Genomic DNA, 26,688 nt, shown 5'->3' with positions numbered 1-26,688 from the left:
AGAGAAGAGCAAAGTTGTCTGCAAAAAGGACTTTCTGCAGAGGTCTGCTAGCAAAGATCTGTAGTGCAGGTTTTTGGGGGTTTTATGTTGTTAGTTTTTTAGGGTGGCTGAGCAGGAGTGGAAAGCAGGGAGCCTTTCTGAACACACAGACAATCTGTGAAAAGGCTGGTCTAAGCTGTGGCCTCTCCTCTCAAAATAAAGCAGAAACTATTGCAGATGTGCACACTGTGAGGAGCAATTCGCCCAGATGTAGGGAAACGGTACAGTGGTGTCTGGAGGCAGAACACAGTGGATATGGTAGACAAAAAGACTGATCTGACATTGCACATCCTATGCTTTTCCATCTCAGAGGGGTCTGGTGTCATTTCCACGTTAGCTGCCAAACTATTCCTGGCTGCTGATCACAATCAGGCTATTTTTATGTTGACGAACAGTGGAAAACATGCCTTGCCTGTGGCTGTGCTGCTGCCTTCTTTAGTCAAAAGATGTTTGGTACTGTCCCTGTGCAAAACCAGTGCTGAATCAGTCGTGTGTGCCCCCCGCACAGCTCTGCTGTGAGAGTGCCTGCGGCTGGGAGGCTTGGGGGGGACAAGGGTAAGCAATCGATACAGCCACATCTCAAAAACATCCCATCCTGCCTGCTCTGTTCGTCCCCCATAGCCACTTGTCCAGTGCTGCCGTCTGAACTTGGAGTGGCCCGGCCTGACAGCATGCTGCTCCTTGAAAACCTCTCAGAATCTGTGTTTCCTTAGACCAAATGTACACTTGTACGGTACAAAGAAAAGGAGCTGGCAGGAATGTAGTGTGACAGCAATACTGCATGTGATTTGTATCTCTTCACTGCTGTGTCCTGCCCTCCCCATTTTAGATTAGACTCCTCTGGGAAAGAGCTGTTCCTCTTCAGGGTTTTGGTGGTTTTTTGGGGGGTCGGGGGTGGATGGGTTCGGGTTTTTTGTGTGTTACTGGATTTTTGGTGGGGTTTTTTTGCTGTGCGCAATTGAGGGGGGAGGGAAAAGATATACCATCACATGTATTTGTGGGTCTTCCATATGCTATGTTCTGATAATGAAGACATGCATATTTAGCATCCCTGGACTGCATCTTCTGAGATAAATTAGGAATTGGGAAGAAGGGAGGGAAGCATCATCCAGTTTCACTAAGAAGTCAAGCAGCACATCTTCAAAAATATTCACCTATGGAGTCCCACTCAAGGGGGGGGGGGGGCTGTCATTTGTGAACCCCCACGGTGAATACACCAGAGGATCCCAGAGGAGCAGAATACAGCTGCTGTCTTCCTCAGTGCTTGGCCAGGGGATGGTTACTCCAAGACAATGAGCTTGTTGCTGATACTGAAATGTCCTTGGAGCTCACTGATCACTGAGTATTTATTGTTCTTTTTCAGCTAAACGTATAGACGTAGCAGTGGTGAAAAGTGCCAGCTTGATAGGAAAGTATGCACAGTAGGAGCGCTGCAAAAGAAGGGACAGATCAATTTATTCCTTGTCCATCCAGCCCGTGGCTGCCCTGCTCGGTGTGTCACTAGGGCTGGGAGCTGGTGGTATTCAGAGCCCAGGCAGGCAGGAGAAAGATTGCGTTTACTTACGTTATCTGCAAGTCTATGTTGCTGCCGTGTTCATCTTGCTTTTGACTGAGTGTCCCCCAGGGAACTAACAGTCTGGTGTGTTGTCAAAGATTTCAATGTCTTCAGCAAATTCTGTGAGCACAGATTCTTCATAGTTACATTAGCACAGCATGAGGATCCTTAGTTTGTGTTAAAAGGAAAAAATAAAAAAAAAACCAACACAAAAATACCAACAAACCATCATACCTAACGTGTTTTATTATTTATTTAAACAGATAACTTGGACATCAGCACATTGCAGCAGAGCAGGAGATATGCAACCTGCAGAGGTCCAGCAGGAATCTATAGTCAGTTATCTCCCGCTCAGCCACATAGCCGCGCAGATATACGACCTGTGGACTGGAATCAAGTGGGGCGAGCAAGTGTACTTTGCTGAGCCAGATGCTCTGAAGGTACCTGCCTTGTGTTGCACCTAATAAAGCTTGTGCTTCTTCCTCTCAGATAACATCCCAAGGAAAGAATATGATTTTTGAAGAGTTGCAGAGGATGAAGATTGAGAGTCCATTATTGTAAAAATTATGGAAAAATAAAATCCATTAGACTTGGGATCCAGTGCTATAGGCTGCAACTAAAATATATAATCTAGATTGGTAAGGTCTTTAAAGGCAAAAGAGTATTCATCTAAAGTGAAAGCAGTATAAGCAATTTTTGGAGGAAAGGGAGGCAAAAGGAACAAAACCACCCATGTGTTTTCCTTCTTGTGCATGTGCCTCCCCTGAGGTGCCAGAGCTGGCACGTGTTGGCGCATCTGTCTGACTGGAGCAGGTTCAGCAGTCCTTCTTTATGTCCTGGGTGTTCAGTGAGGTTCTACACATTAGTATTACACCATGCAGACTGCATCAGCAAGCCCCTTCAGCACTGCTGCGGGCCTTTCGCAGAATGTTGAAACGATTTCACGATTTTAACAGGGCAGCTTGATCAACACACTGAGAGAAGTGCAGCCAACATCTCACATGGGGGTTCCCCGAGTGTGGGAGAAAATCATGGAGAAATTAAAGGACGCTTCTGCTCAGTCAGGATTTATGAAGAAGAAGATGCTGTCATGGGCTATGGCACTTAGCTTAGAGAGAAACCTGAAGTGCTCAAGCAGGTATGTATTGCAGAGGGTAAGATTGCCATCAGCCTAAAAGTGGCTGTCTGCTTGTAATAAATAAATAAGCGTGCGGCAGCGGGACTCCAAGTGTGAGTGGGTAAAATCTAGCCTGGCAACACAGCGAATACAGTGCAAGAAGGGGGGTGTAACTACCAGATAAGTAGGCTGATCTTAAACACAGGTGACAGTTGTGTCCCTCCATCCTTCCTGAGATCATACTCCCACGGACACGTTCCCCAGTGCTGTTGTCTGTGAACTGGAGAGGTTGGTGTTCGGCAGGGGGAGCGCCCTGACGCAGCGTGTCACTGTGAGCTGGGTGCTGCTGCGAGCTGGGTGCTGCTGAGAGGAGATTTGGAGGATGCGTATGTGAGGGGGCAAGTTTGGGGGACAGCCCAGACAGAACAGCTTACGACACTGCGGTGTGCACTGTGTGAGTAGGAACATCTCTGCCACACAGAAAATCAGGGGCACCCCCGAAGAACTCGCTGAGCTCTAATTAAATCACTTCTGTTCTGAATAATGTTGGTGTTTTTCTCCGTTAGATTGCCCTGACAAAGAATGTTGTATAAATTCAGATATTTAAGTTATTCACAATTATTTCCTGTTTCCAAGTTCTTTAAAGTGTGATGCAATGGAGTGTGAAAGTGCTTACAGAAAATGGTGTTCCCAAAGGTTGTGCAGTGATGCTGCTTTGCTGGTCTGATAATTCAGCTTTTCACATAGGGCTGGAAATGTTCAGATTTTAGCAGTATAGGTTCTCATAGACACATTTAATTGATAAAGAATCAGGAATACATGAGCTTTATTTTCTACAATGTAATTTTATAGATTCTTTATGTATTTGCAGTATTCAGACACCCCAAGAGTTGGAGTTCATTAGCAATGAAAGCCACTGAATGAATGAAAAAAATGTCAAATGTGTGACCTGTTCTTACTGATGTAACTTCTGTCAACACCTGAAACCAAATACATCCCTAAACAAAATCTGTGTCTGATTTTGTTTTGGAAGTTTCATTGGTTGCTGTGACTTACTGTCTCCTTCCCTTGTGTGTTCGGTACTCAGCAGCGATGTGAAGCAGTTCTGGGCAAGGTTAGCAGACTACTTGGTGCTGGCAAAGATTCGCAGCGCGCTGGGTTTGTCGGCCTGTCAGAAGCACTTCTCCGGCGCTGCCCCCCTCAATACTGAAACGCTGTATTTCTTCTTGGGTCTGAACATCACCTTGTACGAGGCTTATGGGATGAGTGAGACCACAGGCCCGCATTGCTTATCTGGGCCCTACATTTACAGGCAGCACAGGTAATTTGACCTTATTTATTTATTTATTTGTTTAAAATATGATGTGTTTCATTACATCTATGAGAAGATATATTTACTAATATATGGGAATCTATATAAATAATGAGAATACTAATATATGAGAAGAGTATTTACTAAGTTCAGCAAAGATAGCTTATTTTGTTTTCTCTCAATGCGTTGCCACTCTGTTGTGAGTTTGTGCAAAAAATGCTTAGATAGTTCAACATATCTGCCCTAGCAAGTTAACACTCTATAGCTTACAAACAGGTAACAGGGCGTTATCTACAGTCACTAGTATTTCGATAGGTTGGGGGATTTGGCATGTTAGATGTCATATCAGTATTATGGTTAATATTTCTGTGCTTTTTGTGCTTTTTTCTGCTCTTCTGTGGTAGCTGTGGTAAACCAGCCCCTGGCTGCAGGGTAAAATTGGTGGACGAAGATGAAGAAGGCAACGGGGAAATCTGTTTCTGGGGGAGGACTGTTTTCATGGGCTATTTAAATATGGAAGATAAAACAAAAGAAGCCTTTGATAAGGATGGGTGGCTGCATTCTGGAGATTTAGGAAAACTAGACGAGGATGGCTTTCTCTATGTCACTGGAAGAATTAAAGGTAATAAGCAAAATCTTGCTCCGTGTTTACGGTAACTGTTGGGCACTGCTCAGTCACCTGTCAGGACTGGCCCATCTAATTTGGTGTATTTCCTCTATGCCGCAGCACTGACCTAACAGGACAGTAAAATAAACTTTCCTCTGAGGAAAGCGTGGTGTGCCCTGTTCAGGAGAGGTTTCCCTCTAGTCTGTACTTGGTGGAGATGACTCGGTTCCTACGCTGAGGCTGTCTATCTCCCAGACCTTTATTCAGTATTAATTACAGTTAGTAATATAAAATAATAATGCAGGTTTCATGTGTCTTCTTCGATTCTAATGATTCATTAAACTGTCCAGTCTCCTTTTAAAACTTGCTAAATTGGCTCAATTGTACGTTAGAATGTGTGGACAGTAACGATGTTATCCCAAACCTGGGCTCTTCACCCTGTGTGCAAGAGCCGCTGCACACACGGAGCCAAGATGTTACTGCGGAGTGTGTCTCCACAGGGATGGCTGCTGGGTCGTAAATCCACAAATCTTAACACATGGTAAAACATTTTGTACACTTTGAACTACAATTAGGTTTAGTCACACCTAATTCTCACTGGTTCTTACGAACCTCATCTCCATCTAAAGGTACAGCTTCACCCTGCATGTTCTGTGGGGAGGGGGCTTTGTTAGCAGGGGCTCTCTGCTCAAGGGTGGATCTTTTAGTGTGGCGAATAGGATAAGTCACACATAGTTCAAACAATTTTCTGTTTGGTGCATTAACCATCTGGTTCTCCTTGAGCTTATCTTGTTACCTCTTAGCTGGAGGTATTTATGGTGTCTGCTCCTTCTCCCAAGGCCATGTTCTGGTAATTGTAAGGATTAGCAAATATCCTCTGTTTTTCAAATTCTTTCCTTTTTTATTTATTTATTTTATTTTAAAATATATATTATATAAAACTATATTTACATATTTCTTTTCCCCCCACCCTCTTTTTTTTTTTTTGAAAAGAAAATAGCTCTTGTATCAACGAGAGATGCCCCTCTATGATACAGAAGTTATTGAGATGGGTCCGTGCCAAGCTCCTCTGATGCCTGATGTGATGCTTGCAGGGACTAGTGGTGAAGCCTGAGAGCAGGAGGGAAAGTTAGAGATAAAGCAATAAACCTCAGTATTATTACGGTACATAGCTGGAAGTCTTGCAAGAGTGAGACTGGTCACGATACATATTCAGAGAGCAGGATTGCTCACAGTTGAGATGTAACTGAAGATTTAAAAATTGAGTAACTATCATCTTCGACTATATGATGAATCACTAGGGAGATGACCTGGATGGGTGAATTTGTCAGGGGATGGCACAGTGTCCTGTCAGGAGTCAGGACTTAAGCAGATACTATTAATAGCCTGCACCAAACGCAGATACCTTGATATTTAACTTGCTCTCTTATCTGATTCATTTTCCTTTAGCACAGCAGTTAGCAACTCTGTCTCATTCCATCATAACGTTTGTGCTTCACTTACATCTTCCTTGACTGCTGAACTAATAACAATTACTCTAAATTACAGAATAGGTAGACCGTCTGGGATAAAATACCTGCAAATCCTCTTTCATTAAAGTTTTAATTCCAAGTCCAAATAAGGTAACACCTAACAGAACATAGTAAAGAATCTTTGCTTTTAGTGACCGAAGCAGGACTTCGTTCGTTGGTTTGTGCTCTTAGGAGTTTTAGGGTGGATTAGCTGCAAAGCACAAAGATGGAGCTAGAGAAGTCCATACAAGGGAGTATATAGAGGTGTGGAAAAAGTTGTTACAGTTATTAGTTGTCTGGATCAGCTGGGAAAAAGCTGACATCTCAAAAAACCAAAACCAACAACAAAAAAGACCACCTAAGTGCCAGAGAGATTGGTAGAGGATCGAAGACAAAAACAGGACTAAGGCAAAAGGAAGGTGGAATGAAAAGAAAAAATAGACCCAGGCAAGTCTGGATATACAACTAACTTTGGTATTTATCTTGGGTTTGACAGAAGCCTTTCATTCTATAAACACCACTTTTTCTTCCTCAGATGTGTGCAGTGCGTTGACTAGGGAGATAAATAACTTCTATAGTTATGAGATCAATGCCTATTCCATACCAGAAGGTTGAATATAGACTGGAAGTTATATCTTATCATATTTCCCAAACCTGTGAACACCGAAAGGGCGCTGTATTCCCTTGATTGCATCTAAATTCTTGAAGTTTATCACTGACGGGGAATTGGGTACCAACCCGATCCTTAACACATGCCGTTAGCTGTTAGTTCACAAAGGACGGTGTGATTGTGTGCATCATTTGTTGAAGCATGTTCTGACATGCTGCAAGGACAGTGAGAAGTCACCACTGTAATGAAAGCAAAGAGTTGGAATTTACTTAGATAACACTCAAATTTGTAATAATTCCAATGAATATATGTATTGTACTTTAGAATGAATCCATTCAAATAAAAATGCACTTGCTTTTTTCAACAGAATAAGGTATCACTTCTGTAGTTTGCAAACATTAAAAAGAACAAAGATTCCAGCTGGTCGTTCCCCTGGTGTGGAAATAGGGCAGGAATCACTGCTCCACTGCAAACCTCCTCTCCTGAGCTCTCCTGCACTCGCCTCTCCTTTCTTTCCATGTTGCCGTTACGGTGCCTTCCTGCAGCAGTAACTTACTTTTGTCTGACCCCTCTTGGTGGTGTTAAGAATCGATTTTAATCATGATAAACAATGAACTTGCTTCTTGGCGAGGTACCAGTGAAGTAGAGTGAATCGTAGGCTAGTTTGGAAGAGACGACTGCTCACAGGGAATTTCCAGATAATGCAACAGTGTCTTGAGAACAACCGACTTGCTACTGGATTATGTAAAAATTACCTGGAGCGAGTGTGTTATACCGAGGGAGAGCTGAGAGCCTGAGCACGTATTTGAAGAATATTAGCATTTCTTTTTTGAATTAATGTATAGGGGGTTTGTTCTCTTTGAACACATCTTTGAAAAAAAATTCCCTCATTCTTTATGTCAGAATAAAAAGCGTGTTGATCCAGACATTAACCTGATCTTCAGAATTTATTTGAATTCGACTAACAGCCTTTGGTTTTTTGTGCCTAGATTTGATTATTACAGCTGGAGGTGAAAACGTGCCTCCAATTCCAATTGAAGATGCCGTTAAAAAAGAGCTCCCAATTGTTAGTAATGCTATGGTGATTGGAGATAAAAAGAAGTTTTTGTCAATGTTGCTGACCCTAAAGGTAAACCAGTTTTAATATCGATTGCAGTGAAATCAGACGCCCAAACCTAACAAAAGAATTTTGAGCTGTTTTTAAAAAGACGCAAAATTAGCTAGGAGGATGTTAGTGGGCAAAAAATGTGTAGCAACTACAGACTGAATCCTGATGGGTCTAAAATTATTATGGTTAGACGATCTGCTAAACATCTACATGTTTACTGCTGTTTTTCCTATGCATATAATAAGACCTATTATTTTTTAAATGCAATTTTTAAATTAAGAAATGTTGAAAGACTGAGAAGTCTGTGTAAAGGAGCACAATAATAGCTTTTATTCTTACAGATGAGCAAAGTCAGCAAATGGTTTTGTTATGGGCAAAACCAGTTTCTAACAGAAACTTTCCAAGAGAAACAGGCTTTCCAACCGAAACATTTCTCTACAATTTGTTCTCTTCGTATGACACAAGAATGATGACTATAGAACAAAATAATGAATACTTTGGTGTAGAATACACTTCAATTGAGAAATCACTTTTTTCTAAAACATTTGTAATTTATGTTCTGGGCACATACGTAATGAACAACCCTTTTGTTTTTCTCAAGTTGTTTCCCTCTGTGACTGATACTCCCTATCTAGGGATATGATAGAAACGCTAGTTTAAGAACTCTTAACTTCAAAGAATGCTTTTATCTCAAGTTGGTTTATGTTACACCACAGTGATTCAATGTAATGATGAGCTAAATGTTCCCCTGTAACATTGGAGTAGTTATGGTAGAAATTCAGGGTCTATAGATGGACTTCAGTGCCTAATTCATTGACGTATTTTAAGTCTGTTCACGTCATCTGTATATAAGCCAAAAGCATTTGCATTTGGTAGCCAAGTGGGAAGAAAAGCACTGTCATCCACAGGTGCTTCTGCTTTTTAAGGCTTATAAAATGTTTGGGTGTTGATGCTGAGCCTTCTTGATTCTTACTAGTCAGGGACGACCTGATCAGAAAAACATTTCCTGCCTTGTAAGAGTGAGCAATTGATGATTCACTTCATCTGGTATTTTAGAGTGTGCTGGACCCAGATACATCCGATCCTACTGACATTCTCACTGAGCAAGCTAGAGACTTCTGCCAGAAGACTGGGAGTAAAGCCACCAAAGTATCAGAGATTGTAGCTACAAGAGACCAGGCGATCTACCAGGCCATTCAGGAGGGAATCAACAAAGTCAACATGAACGCTACCAACAGGGTGCATTGTATTCAAAAATGGATAGTCCTGCCCAGAGATTTTTCCATTTCTGGGGGAGAACTAGGTAAGATTTATTATTTATATTGAGGTATACAGACAGTAAAGAGGCTGCTGATCTAAGAGTATTCAAATACAGTTTTGTATGTCAAATGCTGGGTACCACTGCTGGAGGGGAAGGAAAAAACCCGTTAGGCAGTATATGTTAACGCACAGAAAAATCAGAGGGTTTGCTGAGTATGTATGTATCAGTCTGTGTTCATTTACAAGTACAGCTCTGGTTAAATTTCAGATTGTTTGGGCAATTAAATAATCAATTCTGGTTAATTCCTTGTGCATTATGGTATTGGTTATCTCCAGTAATAACGCTGTCTTACAAATGGGGCTCATTACCCCAGGTGCAGAGAGCCAGTCTCACGCACAGAGCCAAGACAGCCTTTATTGCACGGCGGCGCGGAGATGGGTGCTAGGTGGCAACCCACCCAGGCAGCACGCCTCTTCAGCCTGGTGAAACTGCTCACAATTAGGTTCCCTCACAGCTAGTTCTCGCTGGTTCTTACTGGCCTGGTCTCCATTTAAAGGTACAATGTACTTTTTTTTTTCTCACCACAATGTACTTTTTTTTTTTTTTTTTTTTCTCACCTTTCTGTGGGGAGGGGGCTTTGAACAAGTAGGAGGCTCTCTTTGCTTGAAGGTGGATCTTTTAGTGTGCTGATTAGGGTAGTTCACATATAGCTCAAGCAATTTTCTGTTTGGTCTCATAAACCATTTGTCTCTTCCGAACTTATCTTCTAATGACCCACCCTGACATATCTATGGTATCCATTCCTTTCCCAAGGCCATGTTTTGTTAACTATTTGTGACATCTTCTATTTTTCAAATTCTTTCTTGTTTTTCTGTTTTATATATATATATATACACACACATACTTTGTCTAAATTTCGAGTTTGATCTAATACTGAGCTGGTTGACTACAATATTGAAAATTTGGTTTGTTTTTTTTTTTTAAAAAAAAAGCTGCAAGACAGTGAGTGAAAGTGAAAGCCTGCCCACAGAGCCCCAAGCACATTACCAGGCTCTTTGAATAAACTGGGAATTGTTTAAAAGCTTTCAAAACCATCATCCTTTTAATTATTTTTAATGAAAATACTAGTAGTAGGTCATCACCCTCTTACCTGCAGCTCCCTTTGAAGTCCTCTTGCTTATGGGGAGGCAACTTTACATACCATGCTTGCTTCTCATTTTTAGCAGGTTTCTACACTGAGTGGGAGAAGTTCTTCCAAACAAGCTCTTCAATAGAAAATCTTAAGAATCAAAGCTCAAACCGAGTAGGAATTTTTGTTCCTATTTCTGCTTTTGTGACTCCCTCTCTCTTTTAAGGTCCGACAATGAAGCTAAAACGGCTCACTGTGCTTGAGAAATACAGAAGTGAAGTAGACTCCTTCTATGAAGAGTAAGAAGTCTTTTGTTCAAGTATTAAGACCTGTGAGCTAAAAAACCTATTTCCTAATCAAAGCATTAACGAAGATTTATACTCGTTTTGATTTTGTAGTCTATTGAACTGAACCACTAGAAAACTGCTGTGTCAATTTAGTTGTTCCTGATACTCACCTGATGGTTTGTCCTTTTTACAGAAGCATCTATGCAGCGTGTCCATTTTCTAATACTGTTTTTACTTTGACCTACATGATTCAGATTAAAAACATTCTTTTGTGTTGCATAAAGCAGGTATAACAAATTAATTCTTCTAAACTGAAACACAGAAAATTTTTTTATATAGCGATCTTTTTTGTTGTTGTTTCTTCTACAGGATGGTGCCTGTAGCTCACGATATGTTTTGGTAGATCAGTAGTTAGCAGTACTGCTTAGTGAAACTGACACCACTCCAATAATAATTATTTAAAGAAAAACAAACACAAAAGGGCTGGTTTTCTTCCTCTCCCAGGGAAGAGTTTCTTTTTGTTCACTAACAAATTTCACAATCTAAAGACACTCCTCTTCTGTTTTTACAGTGGCTAGAATTCAGACTTTTGTGAAAACAGCAGCTCATAATTTCTTAAATCCATGTTGATTGCTCCTAAAAACAAATAATCAAAAAAGCTGGGGGAATAGTTCATTAAGACTGGAAGACATAATGTAGCTCTCACATTAAAGCGCTCTCAGAACAGAAACATCTTTAAAATTGTTTACAGCACTTTTAAGCAAAAGAGTTTAGAAGTAACGTTTGTTTGCATGTTTCAGTATTCAGGTTGTACCAGTTCTGACAGACATGAGCTGCAGGTCTTCCCCATATGGAAAAATTAATCATTACGTGAAGGACATACGTGACAAAGTGGTCTAAAGTGTTTGTGGTTGGTGAGTTACAATAGCCAGGCAGGCTACAGCCACTGTTCTCGATCAAAAAACTCATGCAGGACTGGATGTTGTTTCCATGAAATTTCCATTACCAGTCTTAACGCATTTTACAGACTCAAGATTTGTTGCAAGTACCAAGACTCAGCTCAATACACAAAAGATGATAGCCGCCTAGGATTAAAAAAAAACAAAACAAGCAACAGGACTTTGAAAAGTTTATTTTTCCCCATTTTGTGCGCAATGGTAATTCAGAAGTTCTTCAACAATATTAATCTAAGAAACAAGGAAGCAGCAGCTTGTAAACACGGAAAGAAACATTGCCCTATTCACCAAAAGCAGAGTGCGTGAGGAGTAAAGCTCACTGTCCCTCCTCCAACATGTTGTTAGACCGTATAAAAAAGCTGGGATGCTTACTTTATAGAGTGGCACTGGAAGCTGTTACTCAAAATTTATTTTACTTCTGAAACAACCAGCCTCAATAATCTTAATAGAAAGTCATGAAGTGGAGTAGTATCTATTAATAGAATGGAGCATTAAGAAGCCTGGTTCTGGCAGGAGGCATAATCCTGTGCTACAGTCATGAGTTTTAAAATACACATTCTCTTGTAGGGTATGCTGATGGAAGCATACCTTAAGACATACAGATCAGAATGGCTCACATGATCTGTATGCGATGAAGGGAAGGAAAGAGACCTGCTTTTACACCCATTGAGCTTAGCAAGCAGGGAAAAATTAGTCTCAGATCCCCTTGAATAGGGATGAAATGTATTTCTGGAACGTCGGCACCAGAGCCAAACCTTCAATCTGTCTTAATCCGTTCAGGACTAGTCCCTTACATTCAGAGTTTCTAGAATAAAATTACTAGTCGATACAGTAAGACACACTGAACACTGTGCATAAAAGTACAGCACAAAAAGCATTCTAGCAGAAGTCATGAAATATTTAGTATAAATTTGCAAAGTTAATACTTTCCCCTCAATATACGGCAGAATTAATTTTGTATGATTTACTCTCATTAGAACTCTGTTGTAAAGTGTGTTTCAGAAAGGAAAACTTCTAAGAATTATTTTGGTATACAGGTTTGGAAAATAACTTTACTTTCAACATTAATTCTCACCCCCTTGCTGGTTAATTCTTTGTGGACTTTTTAAAAATACACAAATAGATAAATATCTAGAATTTTTTATTTCTTTATTCATGCCCTTGGAGGGCAAGGATGTATTTCATGAATCACCAGAGTATCGGAAGTGGTTTTTTCATAGTTTTTAACATGAAATTGCTATTTTAAGTTATTTTATACCCGTTTCTGTTTATGAAGGTCATCTTGTGCTATTGTTAGGCTGAAAACCTATCTTTTGAATTTCAGTGAGATCAATAAAGTAGGTTTTAACCATTAAGGTGCTTTTACATTTCACCAACTCTGTTACTGGTTTATTTGCATAATTTTTCTTTGTGGAAAGTAAAAACCTCTAGTTGAAATGGAAAATGGTAGACAGTTACAGTGGCAACAGAAGAATTCACTTACATAAAAATATTCACCAGATAGAAAAAAAAATAAATAAGCACTTTAAAAGTCCACTGAGAGCAGGCACAAGCATCCTTTGTAGCCATTTGGACTAAATTTATTAATGGAGAGGCCCTAACTAAAAAGTTTGCTCTCTGAAGAGACAAGCAAACTATATGCATATGGATGTCAGGTTACATACAGTGTACTTTGTGTGACCCATCCTTTCGGAGTTCTTACAAGTAGTACAAGAAAAGTTTAGTCTGTGTCCTGTACTCTGCGGCAGATCTCCTCTGTGAATTCCGAACACTTGGCGCTACCTCCCAAATCTTTGGTCAAGACCTGAAAGAAAAAAAAAATAGTATTACTAAAATGCTTTACAGGGCTAGTCTCGTCTCTGAACAATTCTGTATATTCTTCTTACATGTTGTGTATGGAAACTAAATAGGGGTGAGAAGGAATATATCGGGTTTGAGTTTTCCCGCTTCCCATAGAGCCCTCCTCAGTAAGGTCTATGCAGACTGAACAGGTAGAGAAAATCCGAGTATGAACATTAAGTATTGTGTTAGCAGATTTCAACATGATTTTATCTTAACTACAGGAAGGCATGTTTGGCCAAAGCTCTGCAAATTCCCTTGGCCACTTGATGGTGTAACTACCTGTGAAGTATAAGTTTTCAATAAGAAGTCTGTGCTTTGGAAGTAAAATTCATGTATGATGCACGCAGAGGCAACTAATTGAGAGTCATTCCGTAAGGTTTTGGGGGTTTGGTTTTGTTTTTTTTAAAAGGAAACCCACACAGAAAAAGCACGCATAGCTCTTAATGCTGCATGTTAACAGTTCTTTAAGTTTGCTTAGTTTAGTTAAGAGATGGAAAAATGCGGAGTTAAAACTTTTTCATCAGATACAAGTCCTGTTTGGCAGCATGAAGACAGTAAAATAAAAAAAGTAAGTGGGCAACACTGCTTGTCCAACCTAGCTAAAATAAAGCAGTCTAGGAGGTAATTTAAAAAAACACATTAGTTTTTCCCTTTCATGACACACAGAGAGATCTTAATTAAATGGCAGGGGTGGAGGAAGGGAGGAAAGGGAGAAAGAGCAAGCAGGAGCGACAATCAAGGTTACTATTTCAGGATCTTGTAATTTTAACTGCATTATGCTTTTTTGAATTGAGAAATATTCTCTCCATTATCAGCATACAATCACAACGCTGTAAGTAACTAGTAAACAAGTAGCCGTGTCACAAAACTTGCACTATGTTATCTTCATAAAATTACTGACCTGAAGATGGAGGATTTCAATTCCAGGAAAACTTTACAGGAGCACCTCTTTATTCACTTGTAAGTTTAGATTATTTTTAACTGGCTCCTACACACAGTAAGATAGCTGCAAACAGACCGCTTATGAAACGATGACAGCTTTTTGTTTAAGCATGCTTGTTACTTTTAATTACAAAGCAGCTTCTTACGCTCCTGCTCAAGATAACTGAACCAGTACAGCTAACTGCTATGCAATCTTCAGGACCTTTCCAGTTATGTTTTGAAAAGGTGGATGTCAAAGTAGCTGAGTGAACCAGTAACATTAGGAGCAGAAATTCAAGTCAGGCTTCAGAGTGTAAGCCCCCGAGAATATCCCATTTGGGTCTTGAATCTGGAACCGCTTACTGCCAAGGAGAAACCACATAAAATCTTAAAGGAAAAAAGTAAACGCTGGATAAAACCAATTCTTTTGTAGTCCAAAAAGGAGTGAAAGTAGTTAGGAGGAAAAAAAGAAAATAACCAACCTGAAAAAACAGGAGCAGAAGTATTAAAGTTAGGACTGAAATGCTATAAACAAAGTGGATGATTAAGCCTGTGAAAGGCAAGTAAGCAACCTTCACTTCAGGATCCAGATGTAAATTACATATGCTTTGTATCCTTCTAATCCCCTTCATGAAAAAGACGTCCGGTTCTAGCTTTTAGAATTAACAAAGCTGTGGAAATGTAAGACGAGCATTACTGAGACACAACAAATGCCACAGCCTGTCCTTAGTACTGAGCTGGGCAGATCTAATACCACCAAAGATAATGTAATTGCTATCAGAGGACAGTGGCACTGCTCATGCGTCAGGCCAGCACAGCAGGTCATCCACTGTTCTGGTGTTAATGTTCTAAGTTAATTTTTGCTGCGATAGGACATGATTTTAACTCACTGCGTTTATTTGCACACCCTCATATTACCTTTCCATCTTTGATTGTATCAAAGCAAGCGGTCTCAATTTTTGTGGCATGTTTGTGTAGTCCCATGTGACGCAACATCATTACAGCACTCAGAAGAAGGGCAGTTGGATTTGCCAAGTCTTTTCCTGCAATGTCTGGTGCCGTTCCATGAACCTAGAAATGAAAGTGAATCTACCTGTTACCATGTCAATATGCTGACTAAAATGTCCTAGGCAATTCAAGTCCACGTAAGTAACTTGAAACATACTCCTCACGCACAAGCATGTTAAAATAGGAGTTCCTGCACTATTGTAATACAGTTACTGGAAAGGAGACGGGAAATGCCAGACCAGTTCAGTTCAAAGGCATCAGAAAGTGGGAACTAGGTCACCTAGTATCTCCAGTTATGCACCTCAAGTTCTATTTCACAGAGGGTATTTCTCTTATGAAAAAGAGGGGAATAAAAGCATCAGTAAAAGGACATGCGAAAAACTACGTTCAACTAGTTTCTCTGGGTAAAGCTTCAGTGTCTTCACAGTAAAAAAAAAAAAAAAAACAACACAACAGTTTTACAGAGAACTTCGTTAAATGACAGCCACATCATATGTCATGGGAAAGTTTTACATTCTCAGGTTCAGGCAAAGTAGTTATTACTACTATACCTCACATTAGAAGACATACCGATTCAAAAATTGCAACTCCGTTAGCACCAATATTTCCACTTGGTGTTACTCCAAGACCCCCAATTAGGCCAGCACACAAGTCACTGGAAAAAAAACGAACACCATCAAACAGAAAAACCCACAAGTTTTTCCATATACAGTTGCCTCACTGCAAGGTATACAGTGTTTTTGTTTCTCATTTTATGGCAACAGTAACTTATTTTATATACCCATACAGTCTGAGAATAATATTGGGAAAGAGCAGATGCTGTTAGCCACTTGTACTCTACTAGAACAATTGAAACTTTGTAGAACTACTAGTAGAAGACAATTTAATAAAGGAAAATCAAAAGGAAATTCCAAATACTACCATAAAGCTGATTAAGACACAGGCACTCAAAGACAAAAGGTTGTCTTTAAGATTAAGACAAAAAGTACTCAAAGCACAGAGTATGTGTATTGTCAAAAGTCCCAAAAACTAGCAAAAACTGTAATGTACAGTTCCCTGTAACTATTCACAAGTCTTAATTTCCTCCAAAGAGGCCACAGAACTACTTTTCTTATGTGAAGTCCTTCTAAAAAGCATGGAAGATTTTGCTCAGGTACATGACTAGTAGTTGTAATGTTTATTGCATGTAGCTTAAGGAACACGTTCCAAGTGACACTAGACTAGCTTTCCCCCTCTCCACTGAACAGCCCACAAGTCACAAGTCTGACATTAGCAGATCAAACATAAACAATTTGCATTTGTTTTCCCCCAAAATTAACATGGGGAAGGACAAACCAACTGTGCCTATCGTCATCGCTGTACCCTCAAAGCTGAACGTACCGATAAACAAGGCTCTTAAAACTCTGATATTTTAGTGTAGTGTTTCGTTGCTACAACTTAGCTAATCAAGGACTAACAAGTAGAAAAGTTTGGATGACCTTGCAGAACAGTATTTTAAGTTTAAGCTAAAATAAACTGATTAGCTTTGGTTGTATAGAGTCTGGGGGGGAAAAGTGGATACAGTCTACATTTGTCGGTGTAAGGTATTCAATGGTTCAAGGTAAGGGATTTCCTTCTGTGCCTATTCAGTCCAAGAGACCTGGTAGGCATTATGTTCACATTATGATAATGAATAATCAAAAATCTCTTTTAGTTAACAACGTAACAGCTGCTGCGAGGGCCCTACGGACTCCTCTACCAACTCTGAAAGCAAGAAGCATTAGCTGGAGTCTAGTTTTTCTTAGAGACCAAGAGCCTCACCATAGACAGTGCAATTTTAAGAAAAGCTCAACAAGCATTTCTTCTTACACATGCGCTACCTTTACATTTATTATCTGTACAAAGCCAGGAGATGGATTCTAAGATTTAAATAGTCATTGAACTTTGAAATATATTCTGATTCAGGCTGTTTTCTCAACCTCTCCTTAGAAGTGCAAGGAGAAGCTGTGTTTTTTTCACACTTACAGGTTCGCATTAAGATACTCAATTAAATACTGTGTGTAAAATTAAATTTACTCTACCTAAACATTTTACAGAATGGAAAATGTGTGCTGATGGATTTTGCCATCAAGAACCTCTAGTATTAATGTTACTCAAATATGAAATTTAATTTGAAGATGAGGGAAAAAATACAATACATAAAACAAGCACTGGTAGGATACCAAGAAGCCACCTGTGTCATTCTTCAGTGACCCTGCAGACCCATTTAACTGTAAGGCTAGCTTGCTGTAAACATCATGGTCCTACAGTTATCTTGCACAATCATTTCACTGCTAAGATTAGAATTTTTTTTCTCCAATATCTAACTAAGCATTCTTTATTACAATTTAAGCCATTAAATTCTTCACATATTTGGAGAAATAGCTCTTCTGCCCCACCTGAACAATATTCATAGCCTCCATAAGCAGAAACTTTTTTTTTTTAAAAAATAAGAAGCACATTCTCATCATATAGCCCCTCCCAACAATGTACTAATAATTGCAGGGTAACAATGTCATCCTTTCTTCCCCTTTAAAGTCTAATTTATAAAGTTTTAAATTCTGAATGCAGAAAATCATCACCCATCTGGCTGTGTATAACCTGAGTAACTGTCTGGAACGTTAACAGTATTTTACATGTTGGGTTAGTTTAAATTAAAACCTCCATACCTGAGGATGTCACCATACAAGTTCGGCATAACAAGCACATCAAATTGTGACGGATCTTGAACCATCTAGAAAGAAGTATATTCTCATTAAGGTTAAGAATTAAAACTAAAAAATAACCACAATTAAAACATATAAATACTCACATTCAGGCACACAGTATCCAGATACATTTCATTAAATTTAATATCTTTACAGTTTTCTGCTGCCTCCCTGCATTTCCTCAAGAAAAGCCCATCGGACATTCTCCTGCAATTAAATAAGCAAAAGAATACTGCAGTTACTGTAAGCAAGCAGTACTGAAGATAAAGAAAACTGCATGCAACACAATATTAAATAAAAATATGAAGAGTGCAGAAACTTAATTTGTGACTCATCATCCCTTATGTTAAATACAAACAATATTTAAAATATATTACAATCAGAGAAGTTATGCCTTTTACATTTCCTCCTAAAATATTTTTGTATCAGTAGTTTAACAGACATACATCAATTCTCAGAATGACTCGTATTCATTTACTAAAGGCTTACAGGTGATGTCAGGTAATATCACACATGTTATGACTCAGTTCAATATAAAGTGGCTTGGAAGCTGGAAAAGACACTAGCCATTTTCACCCTCAGTTTTTAAATACATTTTCCTAGTTTAAGACTACGTTTATAATAAGAGCTTTGCAAGGAAAGTCAAAGGATTACTACAAACTTAGTAATAAAAACATTAGTATGTAATTATTATAGCCCTATCAATACTGGGTCAGTATTGTCCATTTTACTTAGGAGGAGTCTACTTTACTAATCTCCCATTTTACTTACTCCCAGTAGCATCAACAGAAGTTATACACTTAAGGAATATTTAAAAAGTTATTTCTAATTAAATGCATATTACTATTTGTTGTTCTCCTCAAAAGCGTCAACGTACATAATATTTGCCTTGTGCACAGCAGTAACATGGCTTCTCTGATTATTTCTGGCGTACTCAAAAGCAAATTCTGCAATACGCTTGCTAGCTGCTTCTGTGATCAGCTTGATACTTTGCACAACACCTTCAACAATCTGAAAGACAGTAGTTGCATTATTAGTAAAACCTAAGCTTGTTTTTCAAGTCGGTAGTACGAACGTTTAGGACAAAGTAGTAGAATTCTGAGTGAGGCAGTCTCAACAATGCATTTCACAATAAAATAACTATTTTATGGGTAGCAAACAAAAAACACCACCCAACCTCTTAGTACTACGCCACTGAGACGGGCAAAGTTACCGTTCATGAAACACAGAAAACCCGCCAGAAACCCAACAGTTCCAGCAACATACCACATGCTCAATTCCACTGTATTCGCCTTCTGTGTTCTCTCTGATTGTGACGATGTTCACGTCTGTATATGGGGTTTTGTACCCTTCAATTGAAACGCAGGGACGTACGTTTGCATAAAGGTCAAAGGTTTTACGCAGAAGCAGATTCATTGATGGATGCCCTGCAGCAATTGGGGTCTTTAGAGGCCCTGAAGAAAAAAAAAAAAAAAAAAAAAAAAAGAAAGAAAATTGTAAGAATGAGTAAGAAGATAACCCCCACCATGAATTTTAGAGTTGCAACCCTAGGTAAAGTGGTACTCCTGACAGCGACTCTCCAAATTCCTATTCAACCCTTATGCTGAAACGCCACGGGAATTCTCTGTGCTATTAAGTGATGCTGATCAGCTGTTAAAAGGCCAAACTACGACTCTTACATGGAACAGGAGTTTTGACAAAACGTCTTCACTGAAAACAACATGAAGAGATACTATTCATTAGGAACCTAGTTATTGCATACCATTGTGTAGCAACAGTATTAGAAATGCATTCTGCACAGCCCAAAGGTCGGTATGGCGTAATACCTGCCTTTAATGCATTTCTTAGATCTATGAGTTACAGCTTTGAAATGAAAGGCTGTTTTAAGATTACAGAAGACTACCTGACAGGCTGTCCCCTGTAATTAGCAATTTTATTGTGCTACAGATGAAGGACTTTAAATTAGACTGACAATAAAACCAACAGTATTTAGTATCTTTGTATTAACCCTTAAAGTACCTTTTAATCCCATTTTGTTTTTATCCATGGATTCTTTGGCATCTGGAGGTATCATCCACTTCCCTCCTGGTCCTTGGATAGCCGTAACATTCCTCTCTTCCCACTGAATAGGAGCCTGAACACATTTACTCTATGTTAACTTAAACATCATGACTTTTGCTTCAAGTTTTAACTTCCCTTTCACAAAAAGATGCATAAGGAATTTTTTTCCAAGCTTTCTCAAACAATTTTTCTCTGGTGACTGCAAGCAAGCATGAGATATTTGAACTCAGAAATAAACAATTTTTTAAAAATGTGATTAGGTAAGTGAAAATGAAATACTATGAGCAACATACCATCATAAACTTGAATACCACAATGCCTCCCTAGGCAACGTACACACAGAATTTGTGAGAATTGCAATATACATGCTACTTCTTTCAAGCACTTAAGAGCTGTTGAGTTCCTCGTATACAAGAGACAAGATATTTGAAAACTGAACTCGCCGAGAACTCATCATCTGTACTGCCTGTGAGACAGTACATAACACAGATAATATATCTGTTATCTAACTGAAAACCTGCAAGTGTTCCACAGTGCCTTCTGAATTCGCATTCACTATGGGCATCTTGTAAGTGAAGGCAGGCTGCCACCCACTCATCTCACAGCAAGGACGGTAAAGGCAAAGATACAAGGCTTTTCACAAGCAAACAGAACCAATCAAAGCATAACATACTAGACAATCCCCTTTAAAACAAACCAATCTGATTAAGCATTGCAAACATGCACTCACTCGCAAACATAGGTTTTATTCGTCCACACCTCCTGCTTGACTCCCCAGAAACAACCAAAACTACTGTAAGATTTTCATACATAGGTAAAGAGAACATCTAAGTCAGACAGTTGTCATAGAAAAGGAACGTGCCTTGGTGCTGTTACTAACATGGAACAATTTAACACGCATCTTTCCTGAAGAGCTGTATTTCCTTTCAAGGAAACTTGACAAATTCTGGTGAAGTTCCTCAGACAGGTAGTAAAACAGTTCTTGGATATATTCAGTTTTCGTATCACTTAAGTGAACGTGTTTGGCAGTGCGGCAGTTTGATTTCTAAGAATAAGCCAGTCCTTTCACACACACTTTCATCTGCACTGGAAGTCATAAAGAATGAAAGAACATCCTCTACCAGTTGCTCAGGGTTGCTACATCAACAAGATGATTACACATGATATATTGAGTTCCTACTGCCAAAAATTAAACACGGCATTTGCTCTCAACTCTGCTCCTCTGCCAGCTGACAGTTTCAAGTCCTGCCTCGATATCGCAGTCCGATCTTTTATTAGCTGAAGCTTCAGACTCTGTCTGTTGTTAAGAAGTTTCAATAGCTTTAACTTCCAAAAGAGCAAGTCATGTTTAAGAGAAAACATTTATTAATACTTTTTGTTGTTATAGTTAAATTTACAACGCTTACAGCAAGACAAATATGACTTACTTTGGCAGCATCAAAGATCTTCATGACAGCAGCAGAAATCTCAGGTCCTATGCCATCTCCTGGGATTAAAGTTACTGTTTGTACCTAGGTAAAAAAATACCAGTACTGCTACAAATGAATGTTTGTTTTCTACACAGAAAACATTTTCTTGTGTTGTAGGAACCAAGTAACTACTAGAAAAGAGCGGAAAGTTTCAGTTGCCAAATATTCACTATAAAGAATAGCAGTACTGGACAGAAGTGAGAACGATGAGCTTGCTTTCAAAGGGAGCGTGCAAATACTTTGAGAGAATTGTTTAAAAATCTGCCTGCATTCAGATTTCAAAACACAGAGGTTTAACCTGAAAGGCAGGTTCCTGCCCAGCGCTCTTTGAAATGAATGATCTCAGTATGCTTTCTTCTTAAAATGTGGTGAGGAGCTAATATTACCTAGTTATGGCTTGGTTACCCATATGTCTCCAATATGTATCGACATGCTGCGTAATACTGACACATGGTAGAAAAAATTAAACTTATGAAAAGCTATATTCACCTTAGAAAAAAAGATCTCATGCATATCTAAACATCTCAGGTGACTTCCTAAAAATCTCAGGCTGATTTTTAACAATACCAAGTTCTTTTCTTCCCATAATGTTCTCAGTCTTGTTTCTTTCATCATCACCAAACAGATGAAATAAATTGCATAGCCCAGGCTCACTGAATAACAAGGGAAGAAAGTGTGCTGCTTTGGTTAAAAAAAAATAATTATGATCACTATTCTAATCGTACATGCCCCAGCTCTTTTTGTTTTACTTAAGGATTTCAAATAGTTCTGCAAGCGCTCATTATTACCTACACAAAAGGCAGCTCAGATACAGCATTATTTGCAAAACCTCAATTAGAAGCAACTCACAAGATACGCTGCTATCCTTCCCCATACAAAATGTTCAGAATTTCAATATGTATTGACTGATTTTTTAACTGCTTTGAGCCAAGCAAATTCACTGTGCACAACAAAAGAGGCAGAGCTTCAGATGACAGAACACTGCTGTTAAGCAAGCACAGAACCAGTGGAATGCCTCAAGGTTAGTTCTGTGCTCTCTTGTTGCTTCACAGCATGGCAGGACCCCACCTGAGACACAGAATGTTTCATCTGGAACAGTAACGTGGTGTAAACAGACCCCGAGGCACCTCACCTAAATCTTTTTATGCTGTATGAGTGACCCTTCAGTTTCTTTTCTAGCTGTTCTACAAACCTTATAATTAAAAGCCACAGTTCCACTTTAAAATTAAGTCCTGCTTAAGGGTGCATGCAGCGGTGCTGAGCCCTGCTTCTGCCCAAGCAGTTTTTAAAGCCGCCTTCAGTGAAGAAAACAAAAGGCCCGTGGGCGCTGCAAACACACACACCTAAGGAAGGTAAAACATCCACAAAGGAAATACACAATCAGTGTCTAAAATACTTTAAAGAGGGCATTGAAAAGGCAGAACTTTAGATGCAAGGTATTCTAAAAGCAGCAGTAAAATAAATCTAGTGCAACCTTGGCAGCAAGCCTGCAAAATAAAGAAAATGAGAAGGTTCTCAACAACTTTGCCCAATATTTGCCCATTTCCAGCTGAGTTGCAGAAGACTGGCTTATGTCCGTATTTTGTGAAAAGCATTCATGCCACTTCTACCTTTTGCTACAGCCCTTTGTGTTATTGCTTATGCTTTAATATGCAATTGCCGAAGACAGCAATTAAACCAATATAAAATCAGCATGGCATTAAAGGCATGTATGTTCACTTATTTAGGCCTTATTTTTTGAGAACGTAAAAACAACAGCAACCTTACAAAAGCCAATTTTGGAACCCCTTTCTTGAGAAACTTCTTAAAAGAAAAAGATGGTACTATTATACTCACAGCACTACCAAAACTTCTGGTCACCTGTTTTTGGTTTTTGAAAGCACCTAACAATCGAGAAACCTGCAAGAATATAAAACAAAAAGATACTATTTTACTATGCAAGTGGGATTTAAAAAAGTTAGTAATATTGAAGCAAATCTGCATTTTAAAATCATATCACTTTAAGCTTCCTATCTTAGACTAGTAATGAAACGAGTAAGTAACACTTTGCCAAGTTGCTCTCTAACATTCTGGGTACTGACACCTCATGTGGATATTCTTAGCACGAGGTCAGCCCAGGCCAGCCACCTGTGCCCTGCAGCATGCCACACACTCCCCGCCTTGCCCAGGGGTGTGGGGAAGGCACTGCACAGTGACCCCAGTCCTTACACACCGCACACGGGACGTAAGGATGCAGTAACTCCTAAGGAGACACTATATGCAAAGGATGAAGATTCGTGGAAAGCAAAGGGAAAAATCGAACACTTTCACCAAGGGTTGGGTGGACAGCATCTTTACATGTTTTTAGCTAATGTTTCCAAAACTTCTTTGCATTGGTGCCACTTCTTCCACTCCAACTCTGGTGCATTTTGTTCTTCCACCTCTGTAGCTTTTGCAGCGTTGCCTCCTGCATGCCCGACGGTTTTTTAAACGCCCAAACGGAATGCGCATTAAAGACAAAATTCATCACAGCGACCGGTCCCCACAGCGTAGTTAGAGGATATTCCCAGCTATCTGCGGCTCCCAAAGCCGGGACCCCTCCCCCCGCGCTCGTGCCGCCACGGGCAGACCCCCGCGAGGTGGACACGAAAGGGCAGCAGGAGCGCAGCCGCCCCCCGGCTCCCCTCCCTCGGGGGTCTCAGCCCTCTGTGGCTTCAGCCCGCAGCCCCGCCCCGCTGCAACGGCACCGCGGGCGCGTGCGGGGCACCCGCGCCCCCCGCCCCGCCCCCACCCGCGCGGCAGCGGGGCCAGCCGGGCTCCCGGGCAGCGCAGCCACGCGCGGGTGGCGAGGCGCGCCGGGGGCCAGGGCACTTCGGGCAGGAGGTGGGCTTACTAGGCATTTACAAGGCACTTACGCCAGGAGGTGAGGTTCCTTCAGACCCAACGTGAGCCACACAAGGTCACCGCACCGGGCGAGCAAGGCCTGCCGCCGCCAGCCGCGTAACGGGCCGCGCAGCGCCGGCTCCGCGTACGACAGTCCCGGGAAGGGCCCGGCCCGCACCCCCGCACCCCGCAGCGGCCGGGCCCGGCCGAACCCGCCCCTTCGGACACTGCCGGGATCCATTAACCTTCGCGGCTCCCGCCGCACTCGCGTGGCAGCGGCGCCCCCCCGGCGGGCCGTCACTTCAGGCCCAAGAGGAACGTCGCGTACCCGCGGCGGGCCCGGGGCCCCGGCTGCGCGCCCCAGCGGGCCCGGTGACTGCCGGGCCGAACCGCCCCCCGGGCCGCCGCCGGGCCCCGCCGCGGGCTGCAGCACCCCCGGGGGTTGAGACCCCGCCGCCCGCCTGCGGCCCTGCGCCCGCCCGGCAGCGCTGCCCGGGCCCGGCGGCACCGCGACCTTGCGGGCGGCCCCGAGCCGCCGCCACGGCCAAGGTCACCCCCGGCGACCGCCCGCGCCGAGCGCTGCGGGAAGGGGCTCGCCCCCGCCCCTCCCCCCTCCGTTACCGTCGGCATCCACGCAGCTGCGGCCATGATGCGCGCGGGCACCGCGGCTCCTTCAGGCCCGGAACGCCCGCGCCCGCCTCGAGACCGGAACCGGCGCGCGGGGAGCGGCACGCCCCCCCCCCCCGGCCCCGCCCCCGCCCCGCCCCGGGGGCCCGGCGCTGCGGCAGCGGCTGCGGCAGCGCTGAGGGGCCGCCGCGTGTCCGGGCTCCTCCCGCCGCTCGCCGCCCGTAGCGGGGGCCGCCCCCTCCCCCGCGCTCGGCCCCCGCCCCGCTGAGGTACCGCGGCCCCGCCGTGGCCCCGGCCCGGCCCGGCCACCCCGTGCGAGGCGGCGGAGGCGCTGCCGCCGCAGCGGGGCCTGAGGCGCCGAGGAGCGCGGGCGGGGGGCGCCGCGGGCCGGGGCCGACGAGCCCAGCAGCGGGCCCCGGGAGGTGCTAGTGGGGACTGGCGGGAGCGGCCTCCGGTTCCGAGGCGCTTGGTGGTTTGATGAAGCCTCGGCTCCGAGAATCGGGCCCTTTGCAGGAAGAAACCGGTTGGCCTTGGAGAAGCGTGAGCGGTGTTTGCAGCAGGGAAAAACAGTGCCCCACGTACCAGCCCCCACAGGCGCTGGGTTAGGGGCACTGTAAAATTCGTGTTTGCCTGAATTTCTGAGGTACTTGCCTCAGCTCTGCCACCACCGCGGGACGCGGGAGCGGGGCCATTGCCTTGTCCTGCCGACAGCCGGAGGCTGAGCTGGCACCAGGGCGCTTCGAGCTCAGGCCCCTGGGCGTAATCGCTGCCCCTGACCTTCATCAGCTTTTCCCACCCGCGGTGGTGACGCTCCGCCACCTTCCCTGGGGCCCGCTCAGCCGGCGGCGGTGCGGGGCCCTCTCACCGCGTGGCAGGCTCTGCCTGTCAGTGCCGGTGCTGCCGTGGCCTGCCGTGTTCTTCGCTCGGTTTATCTCAGCTGTTCTGTTCTCCCGTCAAACAATTGCACAATAGCTTAGAACCTCAGCTTTGGTACTGATACTGAAAAAGTCAAGTAACGAGTTAAGAGGGAAACAATACATCAGCAGCAGATTCAGGAAATTATGTATCTTCATACACTTGTCCTTGCTTGACCAGACATAGCCAATAGCAATTAGTGCTGCAGTTCAGGTAAGGAAGTATACTGGGGTTTTGTCCAGAACTGCTTTTTGGTTTGAATGATGGCCTTGAAGCACTGCACATGCTTCGAGGAACAAGGTAAAAAGTCCAACATAGAGGAAGACTGATCCTTCATCTTTAAGACCCTCAAGGAAGACCACCAGGAGACAGGGTGCAAGCGCCAAGAAAGTGTTCCCTTATTTTTAACAAAGCACTACCCACTCTCAGATAGTTTGTGAATATGTAAAGACATGTAATGAGTATGTATAAGTATATAAAGTGGAAATCAGTGAAGAGACAAAGCATGTGTGTTAGGAGGAGCGTTCCCCCACGCACCCAGTGCTGAATAAACAAATACCTGCTTAACAGTCACTTCGGCTATTGAGTCATTCAGAACTTTCCAGGCATCAATACAAAATCAAGACTGAATTTCTAAACTCAGTGGTTGCAGAGTGGTATAAAATACGGGTCATATATCCTGAAACTTTGAAATCAAAAGTCAAAAGAAAACCAAACCTACATTTAATTTCTCACACTTCAGCAACATAAAAATTTGGGTTCTGT

The 26,688-nt window shown here is 42.0% G+C and overlaps 2 protein-coding genes across 9 annotated transcripts in view; one reads left to right on the top strand and one right to left on the bottom strand.

Annotated features, from left to right (window-relative positions):
• ACSBG1 (acyl-CoA synthetase bubblegum family member 1) overlaps window positions 1-12,422 on the top strand; it is a 38,374-nt gene extending 25,952 nt beyond the window's left edge. For 6 of the 7 annotated variants that reach the window (XM_040600898.1, XM_040600903.1, XM_040600902.1 and 3 more), the window contains 7 exons: window positions 1,858-2,034; window positions 2,551-2,732; window positions 3,799-4,032; window positions 4,428-4,645; window positions 7,741-7,880; window positions 8,916-9,162; window positions 10,476-12,422. In XM_040600898.1, the coding sequence (XP_040456832.1) occupies window positions 1,858-2,034; window positions 2,551-2,732; window positions 3,799-4,032; window positions 4,428-4,645; window positions 7,741-7,880; window positions 8,916-9,162; window positions 10,476-10,552 (1,275 nt within the window). In that variant the 3' untranslated portion in view covers window positions 10,553-12,422. The remainder of the gene's footprint in view (window positions 1-1,857; window positions 2,035-2,550; window positions 2,733-3,798; window positions 4,033-4,427; window positions 4,646-7,740; window positions 7,881-8,915; window positions 9,163-10,475) is intronic. The other variant, XM_040600900.1, reaches the window with a different exon arrangement.
• IDH3A (isocitrate dehydrogenase (NAD(+)) 3 catalytic subunit alpha) lies at window positions 11,653-25,131 on the bottom strand. 2 transcript variants are annotated; one of them, XM_040600906.1, is made up of 11 exons: window positions 25,003-25,131; window positions 23,356-23,418; window positions 21,478-21,561; window positions 20,009-20,123; window positions 19,256-19,443; window positions 18,867-19,000; window positions 18,094-18,196; window positions 17,951-18,015; window positions 15,834-15,918; window positions 15,174-15,326; window positions 11,653-13,296 (listed from the first exon to the last, which is right to left on the bottom strand). In XM_040600906.1, the coding sequence occupies exons 1-11, from the start codon at window positions 25,027-25,029 to the stop codon at window positions 13,213-13,215; spliced, it is 1,101 nt and encodes a 366-aa protein (XP_040456840.1). In that variant the 5' UTR covers window positions 25,030-25,131; the 3' UTR covers window positions 11,653-13,212. The 2 variants fall into 2 exon arrangements, with proteins under 2 accessions (XP_040456840.1, XP_040456841.1); XM_040600907.1 differs by having other exon boundaries at window positions 23,380-23,418.
• Between the last annotated feature and the right edge of the window lie 1,557 nt (window positions 25,132-26,688).

The sequence above is a fragment of the Falco naumanni genome, chromosome 7 (genome assembly GCF_017639655.2).
Source record: "Falco naumanni isolate bFalNau1 chromosome 7, bFalNau1.pat, whole genome shotgun sequence".
Lineage (NCBI taxonomy): Eukaryota > Metazoa > Chordata > Aves > Falconiformes > Falconidae > Falco > Falco naumanni.
Note: the sequence above shows the minus strand (reverse complement) of the source record. Positions and strands in the feature narration are given on the sequence as shown.